Source organism: Olea europaea, unplaced genomic scaffold (genome assembly GCF_002742605.1).
Source record: "Olea europaea var. sylvestris unplaced genomic scaffold, O_europaea_v1 scaffold2904, whole genome shotgun sequence".
NCBI classification, from domain to species: domain Eukaryota; kingdom Viridiplantae; phylum Streptophyta; class Magnoliopsida; order Lamiales; family Oleaceae; genus Olea; species Olea europaea.
Window position 1 is genome coordinate 42,624 of NW_019247606.1, and position 10,287 is coordinate 52,910.

Genomic DNA, 10,287 nt, shown 5'->3' on the forward strand with positions numbered 1-10,287 from the left:
TGAATTCATTATGATGGAAAAATAATTTAAAAGTAAATATGCATTTTCTTTTGATGATCACAGTGTTAATGAAAGGAATATTCGAGATAAAAGTGATGAAATTGATTTTGGAGATAAAAGGGATGACAAACTTGGTAATATTCGAGATAAACGTAAATCTATATTTTTTGCAAGTTGTTCCTCATTAACTTAAAATGTCTGCGTCCGCCACTGCTTCTAACTTTAAGTTCCTGTATTTCATGCTTTTCACATAATTCTATAAAGATTAATTAGCTTTAAATTTTCCTTAAGTGAGATGCACAATCTAACTTTTCAACATGTGAAGTGGGAAAACACTATTTTTAACACCTAACATAATTTCTCAGACCGAAACATTCATTCATTTTCAATTCCACAATCTGAAAAATAATAATAATAAATAAATAAAAGATAATAATAATAATAATAATAATAATAATAATAATAATAATAATAATAATAATAATAAAACAACCTTTCCTTCCATTACGCATAAATCACGTCTAAAGGTGGTTAAATGCATGCAGCATGGTCATTTACTAAGAAAGTGTTGCAAAATGTTCGTAGAATAGGATCCTGGTAACGGTGGCGAGTTTTTTAATTTATTTTTGGTTAATTCAAGCAAATTAGTGTTTTTTCTTCACTTATCGGGAATGATTTTTGTATTTTATATTTTATTTATGTATTTATGCAGATGGAAAGCTGTGATTATCATTTATTTTCTAATATTTTTAAATTATTCAAATTCTGTATAATCAAAGCTTTATTTTTTTAATTAAAAAAAAAATGTAGTTGATTCCCTTTTATTCATCTTTTCACGATTTTATTTGTATTTTTATTTATGATTTACTCAAAGTTGATTACATTTTTATTCTTTAACAAAAAAATTTAGCAAAATATATAGTTTTATTTATAAAAAAAAAAAATGATCTCTATTCCAGCTGCGGCTAACTACCAACTACAATTGGTAGATGATAACAGTTCATTCTCTAACGATGCTTTGAACATGAAAGTGGACAAGTTTGAGAATGAGCCTAAGACCAATTTGTCTAGTATAATTTGCAGTCTCTCAGAAGATCAACTAAATAAGGCAAGAATTAACCTAAGTAAAGAAATCACCTATTTAAACCCACAAAGCAAGGAAAATATTGAGCTTGTATTATTTACTAAATATGATTACAAGAACAATATATGTAAAGAAATCATATTTGTAATCGCTCACTGTTATAGTCGCCCTACGTGGCATACATGCGACGATTAGTGATTTGACGTAGGACGACTACGGTAGTGAGCGATTGCAAATAGCATAATTCAAAGAATTAATATCAAACATGCAATATTCACATAAACAAGAACCCTTTCTATATTTGTTTCCCTTCTTTAATCCATTTCCCACTCAAGCGTTGAAGGTTTGTTACCAAAGGCACCACCAGCATGTAATTGAACGAGCGCAGGAATAAATTTTCGTCGAGAGTATTCTAAAACTCATTGCATATTACCAAAGAACTTTTAAAAGAACAAATAATTTTTTAGTAAAATAATTCAATAATAATAAATCGTCCAGATTGTTAGTAGATAAAGAGATTATATTCAGATCCAGATTTTAAAGTTTACATGACATAAGATGCCCCCTGGAGTGGAGAATGTAGGTGATAGAATCTCGAATATAGTTGGAAGGTTGCCTTAGACAAAGGGAACAAAAAGTAGAATTTTCAATTTTCTTTTAAGCTTCTCAAAAATCCTTTTCAACTCGAATAGTTTCGCAAATCTCCTGAGGAATTGAAATAATTAATCCACTATTATGTCACGATCCCATCTAATCTTTTTCAAGTCAAGCTATTCGACATTAATTTAGATAGAATTTCTTGGTTCATCCAAAATCCTTAACCAAGACTGTGTTTTAGGAATATCAACAAAGCAAGACGAAATCAGGCTGGGATTAAATATTTCTGTTTCTTGCTTGTATTTTCACATTAACTTTTTTTTAATATATTTATTTATTATTCAAATTACGATTTGAATTTAATATATATTTAAAAAAACAAAGAGGGAACATGTTCCTTGCCCCAATTCCACGAAGAATCGGGAAATTCCCGTCCCATCGAGGAGGCATTTTTCCATCTCCCTACTAGGATTGGAAATGGACATCTTGGTTGTACTAAGCAATGACTTGAATATTGATTGAACAAACATCGATTGGATGTCCACTAAAGCAAAGACTGTTGTGTGATGGAATCCCAAAAAAGGTTGGAAGGTGGGATTTAAAGAGGAAAGTTTTTTCTTAATGTTCTAGTGCGTTGTAGATTCTTATCCAAGATTTGAATTATTTGATGATGGCATGTGAATCACTAGAAACATGTAAAGTAAATAGCTAATCCAATAACGAAAGTTTTGTAAGGGGAATGGAGCAGTTACTATAGGACAAAAGATCTTCTTTCTAAAGATATTGTATTTTAAACTTCACGAATTGATGGCATTAATGTTACAATAAATAAGATTATATTCTATTTTTAATACTACTCAATATTGACGACAAATTCAAAAACATCATGAGAGCTATCGAGTTTACTTCAATAATTATATCCGTCTCGTTCCATTTTTCACTTCTAGTTATGCTCAAAAACTTTGATGTGGGAATTTAATTTATAATCAATTTAATCATTAAATTAAGATTAAAGTCCCCAATATGATGTTGATATACATTTATCAAAACAAATAAATAGTATAAATATTCACATTTAATTTAATGAAAGATAAATAAGTGAGGACTTGTTAAAAAAAAAAAAAAATTCATCTTTCCTTTTAGGTTGTTTATTTTTTTCAGATCGAACTCGTGGTCATAAGTATTTTTAGATTAATTGTAACTTGAATCCTACGTTGTGGTCCTTCTACTTGATAAGAGCAAAAGTAGAAATAATTTGTTTACTGGTTTTGGACCACATCCATCCACCATAAATGTTCCTTTGCACAGTGCTTTCAGTACGGCCAAACTAAGATTATTGGTGAAATTATAATAGTTTGAAAACATGGATCTTGATAGTTGAAATATTTAATTAAAAGCAAAAAAGAATATATTCTTCAGAAATATGACCTAGAAATGGAGGAATTCTAGAAAGATGAAGAGGGATCTAGATTACTTTACCTCTAAATTTACTTTTGCACTGTTATTCTTGTATGGTGGAGACCTTTTAAATGTTTGACAAAACTTTATCTTTTGTTTTTTTTTTTTTTTTCTTTCTCCTTTTTTGGTTGCTGATGATTTGTGGGGGTGGGTTCAGATCGTATAAATCTGTATAGGGCGTCTTTAAGAAGACTTGAGAGTCTATTGTTAGATTTTGTGCACCAAATTATGGTGAATTTTTTAGAAAATATAGTTTCCTTATTTTCATATGATTTTATTGAAAAAATATTACGTCATTTATTTCACATTATTTCTATATTATTTTCATTTTTATTACATTTTTAGGGTTTGGTATGTTCCTATAAATATTGGCTCTTCATTCAGTTTAAGCTAAGCCTTATTGCTGAATTCTTGTATTCTCTACACTTATTGTCTTTAATAAAGGGTACTACTATTTACGTTCACATTTTTTTATAAGTACATCCCACTCTAAATTCATCCCTAATAAAATTTTTAAAAAAAATACTATTTACATCCACGTCATATTCCAATCATGTCCTTATTAAATTTATTCATTTAAATACTATATATCAACATGAATTTTATATATTCATCTCACTCTAAATACATCCCTATCACTATAGATTTGCTCAATCCCTAAAACCATAAATTCTTAAACCAAATGAATGAAATAAGAACAAAGTTGAACTAATTGAACATTAAATTAACACACAATAATTCTTTGTCTATTGAAATTCTGAGTATTAGAATGCTTCAAACAAGAAAAGCTAAAGAGAGAAAGAAGAAGAAAGTTCGATTTAGCAAGCTACATTTTACTAACTTTATTGGCTACAATTATTTTCTTTCTTGATTAACTGATGAAACTGCATCAGATTTCATTTTGCATTATTCGAAATCCGATATGATTCTCGACACAGAAATCACATTTAGAGCCACCATCACCTATAATTATATTTATATATTTTTCTCTATCTATTAGGATTCTAATTAAGTACAACTGAAAATAAAAACTAGTGGACAAATTTAGAGTTATGTATTTTTATTTAATTTTGTTTATGTCTATTTAAGTAAATTAACATAGGATTTAAAATATAACAAAATTTAATTTTTAAAAGTGGATGTATATATAAAAAGGGTGGATGGAAATAGTGGTAAAACATCAATTCATCTACTAATCATTCTTCAATTTCTTTACTTTAATTTTATTTTCTTCGTTGTAATCATATTTATTTCATATTGTTCATTAATTTCAATTCTTGCATCACCTCCGGATTCAAAAAGTGATATCAGGACAATTCTGGTAACTTGTTCCCAGCATCTACCTTAAGCATGTTTTGATGACCCAGAGTAATTCGCCTTATTCTCCCTTTTTTAAAATTCATTTTCTACCCACAAGTCTTGAAAGTTACTCCACTGGTTATAATTCTTTCCCACTGAATTTATGAAGTTATGGGCTGAAATTTGTTAGTTTGATACTATTTCTAAAAATTCTTTGAACAAAGCTCTGATACTACTTCATTGAAAATGAAGGACGACTCACAATAAACCAAACACACTTACCCAAAGTCACGAGAACATTCTAGGAGAAAAATGTTATTCTTAAACAATGATCATTTCTCACTTGGAATTTGTTTCTCTACTGTTACTCCTCACAATTGTCTTGCAAAATTCACTTCACATCTTTCTTCATGCTTTTGAGTACAAACCTAAGGCTCCCATTTATACTTAGTAGGAGGATTTTATTTAATGTGTATGCTCGAAATCATATATTCTTGCTCTAATAAAATTGGTACGTATTCATGAAACAAACTAATAGAATAAATTCATATTTCTTTCTTCAAGACTCAATCTATGCAATTATTGAAGATTTTCTATATCTTGAATTTTATTTAAGATTCATTCACAAGCTTAGATTGACTTCCCAACACTATCAAGCTCAATTACCTACTTTACCTAGATTAATCTAGAAAAAGAATTTAATTATGTGAATCAAAAACTTAACGTTGCTGTCTTAGTTTTCTTTATATCTATGTCTCTAACTAGTGAGGCTCCAAGTGTCCCTCGTATTAGAAGGTGACGCATATCTTCTTTGAGCACCTGATGTTCACTTAATTAAAAAAGCAGACTGACTCATAAGGGATTAATTTTAAGTTTTTTAATGCTTGAACAGATAAATTTAAGATGAATAATGAGTCATTTTCACAATGCTGAGTGCTGATTTAGTTTATCAATAGCAATAAGATAGTGATATTTAATTACTTAATATAGCTCCGCCGATAATTAGTATGCCTAATTGACAATAGATCACTCCTTTACATGTCCTAGTGGCCTTCCTAATCCAAAAACATGGGTCAGCATTTGAGTCATATAACTGACAGGTTTTCAGTCTAATTTGGACCTAAGCTTGTAAGGAGTTGTCTTTATACTTTCCCTTCCATCTTTCATGTTTCCACTCTATTACTTCTATAATTAACAATTATAAACCAAATGTAGTCCGGAATGAAATTCCAAAAGAAGGAAATGTGTAACTTTCCTTTCAAAAAAATTGTTAAAAAAGGCGCATTTCAACGTTACAATAGAGATTAGACAAATCAAACTAATATGTCAATAACCTTAAAGAATTTAGAGGCCATCGCGATATAACAGAGAATTGAAAATATTTTATTTCTTTGATGTGTTGTCGAAACCAACTTGAGCTTAGAAACTAAATCCAATAGCATGGTAATAGTAGTCAATGATATCTTTAAGAGATCAAATCTTGAAACTAAAGAGGATATATTTAGTAAATATGTTAGTTTAACATATATAACTCAACAACAAATTAACTTCATGTCATTAACAACATAGCAAGTCACTATATTTCCTTTTATGTGTAAAGATTCCTCGAATGGATCAACTTACACAATTTTATACACAAAACTAGGTCAGATTTGTGATAAATTAGGTATACTAAAGTGGTGAAATGATACATATTATATGATACTAAGGTATATATAAAAAATCCATATGTATAAATATCATCATCTACCTCGAGAAAGGTGAATATTTTGAAAGAATTAAACTTGTATAGTTTGGACTTTGAAGTGGGTTTTGATTGATCCAAACGAAGAATCTAGTTTAACCAATATGTCCTTAAACACATCCATAAATGACATAGAAATTATAATTATATGTGTCTATATATATATACACACACACACAAACATTGGTGTATTTTGATTTTAATCCGGCTGTGGATCTTTCTACGTTTTGTTTGGTACTAAGCTCACTGTCACAGACACAGTTCAAGAACAATATAGTTAAGCCTAACCAGTGAAATTCATGAATCGGGGCATTAAAGATTAATGGCCAACTCGAGAGGGAGGGGACCATTTGAGCTAATCAATTTTCTGGTCTTTTTTTTTTTTTAAAGATTTAGGGTTTTGGAATGCTCCCAGAAATCATCATACAAATATTTCAATACTAAAGAAAAGTGCCCTAACTCCTACTGTAAATGGAATTTTGTCTGCCACTGCCATGCCCCCACCCAAACCCACCCCTTCTCCCAAGGATTTTGACTATGTTATTGGCATCTTAAGACTGCCACGTTATGTTAAACTTTAAATTTATTTTAATTAAATTGGATCATTATAATGTACTAATGCATTCAAAATTTGAAGAATAATATTTTTTTTAAACTAAATGTATCTCCACTTAGAGCTTTTAGATAGAGTGGTTCAATATAGTTCAATATACTAACTGAGTAAAAATTCAAAACTTTCATGAAAATTGTGCATCTTATATTGAAAACAATCCATATAACCATAGCTCGGCTATATATAGCTTACGGTTTAAATGAGGCGGTTAAATCAATAATTTCATATATCGATAACTGTTCTATGTAAAGATTAAAGTTTTAAATGAGATGAATCAGCAAAAATAATTTTATAAAACCGTAACTCGTCTATATAGAGGCAATTGATAGACATAAGCAACGTGTCTGTGATTTACAGGATCAAGGTATTCTCTTTATAGAAATATGGTTGATAATATAGAGTCAAGTTCTGAAAGGCTCAAATACAATATTTATGCAGCTGATGCTAGTATTCATGACTCAGTAGAGGAGGATCAAGGCACCATTAAGGAGCAAGATCGGTTGCTACCTATAGCTAATGTCAGCCGGATAATGAAGCAGATCCTTCCTCCGAATGCGAAAATCTCTAAAGAAGCTAAAGAAACCACGCAAGAATGTGTATCAGAATTCATTAGCTTTGTTACTGGAGAAGCATCTGATAAATGCCACAAGGAGAAGAGGAAAACAGTTAATGGAGATGACATTTGTTGGGCTTTGGGAAGTTTAGGATTTGATGATTATGCAGAATCACTCAGGAGGTATTTGCATAAGTATAGGGAAGCAGAAGGAGATAGGGCTAATCAGAACAAATCTTCAAACAATGAAGAAAGGGATTGATATAGTTCAAAACTTGAAGTGAAACCACTGTGAGGAAGCCTTCAGTCCCCACCCCACCTCACCCCACACCCATCCAACGTCAGTGTATTATGAATAGAAGTATGCACCAAACTAATATATTAGGTTAGGGGATTTGTGCTTACCCCTTGGTTGAACTTTGATGCAAAATTTATACTGTGGAATTTTTACTGTTCTTTGCTTCTTTTTTGGTCCAGAAATCTTGAAGGGAGTTCAGATCTATGACTCCAAAAATTGCCTGTTTTTCTTACAAATTTTAACTTTTGATTACCTTAACCTGGAAACTAATAAACCCTTGTGTTTCTGCAATAATTAGGCTAGTGATTTTTGGGTTTGATGTAATAAGCTTGCAGTCTACAGATAATTGTGGGATCTATATTCTCTATGTTTCACTACAATAATTAATTTCAAATTAGGGTTTATGTATTACTGTTCTTGTCTAATTTTATCTGTATAGTATACTCTATTGGCGTTTTGATTCAATTAAAGGCAACAGGAATTATGCTGAAGGTGGTATCTTTGGTCAAGCTTGATCATGATCAGGAGATCGATATAGAATAAAAGTAAGATCTCTTCGTCTTCTTCCATTATTCCAATAATATAAATAAATCTTGATATTTGCTTATATTATATATGTATCATGTTTGTGTATGGATTAATTATTGTACATTCATATAAGTGGACACTTAATATATATGATTGTCAGGGCTTGCATGTAACTACTTATATTGGCTTTTTACCTGTTCTTATTTGGTAAGTTAATTGAATTATTTTAAGTTGTTCTTGCATATTGAATTGATGTTGAAAATCATTTTGATAGGGTGATTAAAGATATGAACGTATAAATTCAGGGATTGTGTTCAACTAATGTTGAATTCAAACATACAAAAGACACCTAGTGAAATGCCCAGCGGCTGCTCCTTCAGGTATTTTCAATATTTCCACAGTTTAGATCCTAACTTAATTGGACGCAAGAAAGATTGTTTAAGCATATATGATTAAATATATATGAGATCAAGTGTGCACACACATGGTGTGTGATTCATAGGTGCGTACAATTTGTCATTCATATTTTGCGCGTAAAAATGTTTGAAATTCGATCTAAAAAAAGGGATTTGACTCACTTAAAGCATATATAAAGGTTATTACTGTTTGAACTAGTTAGATGAGTTACAATTTTTTTTTTTGAGATTGGTTATGAAATAGAGTTATGGCAGTACAAAAATTCCTCAAAAGGAACAAAAAAATTTCCTGTTTGAAACCCTAGATACCAGAAACAGGATTTTGTTGGTCTAGAAATGCTTGGTTTGTCGTGAGAATTTTTTTTTTTTAATAATTTCCTTATCAACTTCTTGTATATATATATATATTCTCAAAGTGGACTAAGCAATTAATCATATACCCATTCCACAAGTGTGGATGTTGACTCCATTGTCTTGGAAAATGATAGCCTTAGTTTGAGGATATTTTCATCAAGTAATTGACTAAGAAAGGAATAATATACATCATAATCGATTTCATTTCATATCCTTTATCTGAAGTCTACATGGTTGTCTTGTTATAACACGATCAATGTGCAGGATAATTTTTTTTTTTTTTTTTAAGTTAATTAATAAATAAATAAATTGGCATATATGTGTTAGAAACAGATATTACCTTTTCATGTTAATATTGGTCTAGTAATTTAATTAGATGTCATAAGAGGCTCTAATACTTAGCAGAATTATGTATAAAAATTTGAAGAAAAGAATAAGACCTCACTGAAGGAGACATGGTGGCGTAAGAGCAGCTAATTTTGTACATTAGAAGAGCATACTATTACTTAATAATATATATATTCAAGATTTTGGTATCTAAGCTGATCCCGATCGGCGTGTCAACCGAGAGAAAATCGAGTAACTTCGGTTTAAAGTCTTTTATTTTCGTTGAAGCTTCCTTGGTTTGAGGTCTTAATTGATTGGATACCTAAGAACCTAATAATTTCCTTATCAACTTCTTGTATATATATATATTCTCAAAGTGGACTAAGCAATTAATCATATACCCATTCCACAAGTGTGGATGTTGACTCCATTGTCTTGGAAAATGATAGCCTTAGTTTGAGGATATTTTCATCAAGTAATTGACTAAGAAAGGAATAATATACATCATAATCGATTTCATTTCATATCCTTTATCTGAAGTCTACATGGTTGTCTTGTTATAACACGATCAATGTGCAGGATAATTTTTTTTTTTTTTTTTTAGTTAATTAATAAATAAATAAATTGGCATATATGTGTTAGAAACAGATATTACCTTTTCATGTTAATATTGGTCTAGTAATTTAATTAGATGTCATAAGAGGCTCTAATACTTAGCAGAATTATGTATAAAAATTTGAAGAAAAGAATAAGACCTCACTGAAGGAGACATGGTGGCGTAAGAGCAGCTAATTTTGTACATTAGAAGAGCATACTATTACTTAATAATATATATATTCAAGATTTTGGTATCTAAGCTGATCCCGATCGGCGTGTCAACCGAGAGAAAATCGAGTAACTTCGGTTTAAAGTCTTTTATTTTCGTTGAAGCTTCCTTGGTTTGAGGGCTTAATTGATTGGATACCTAAGAACCATAATTTTTCATAAAAACTGCTTCTACAATGATAGATAGGGAT

The 10,287-nt window shown here is 30.1% G+C and overlaps 1 protein-coding gene across 1 annotated transcript; it reads left to right on the forward strand.

The window, feature by feature from the left end:
• The first annotated feature begins 7,011 nt into the window (after positions 1–7,011).
• On the forward strand, positions 7,012–8,934 carry LOC111384388 (nuclear transcription factor Y subunit B-5-like). The gene is made up of 2 exons (XM_023008664.1): positions 7,012–8,191; positions 8,449–8,934. The coding sequence occupies exon 1, from the start codon at positions 7,179–7,181 to the stop codon at positions 7,608–7,610; it is 432 nt and encodes a 143-aa protein (XP_022864432.1). The 5' UTR covers positions 7,012–7,178; the 3' UTR covers positions 7,611–8,191; positions 8,449–8,934.
• The last annotated feature ends 1,353 nt before the right edge of the window (positions 8,935–10,287 follow it).

What these genes read in the sequence shown, in the direction of transcription:
- LOC111384388 (XM_023008664.1), top strand. Translation starts at nt 7,179, where the DNA reads ATGGTTGATAATATAGAGTCAAGTTCTGAAAGGCTCAAATACAATATT.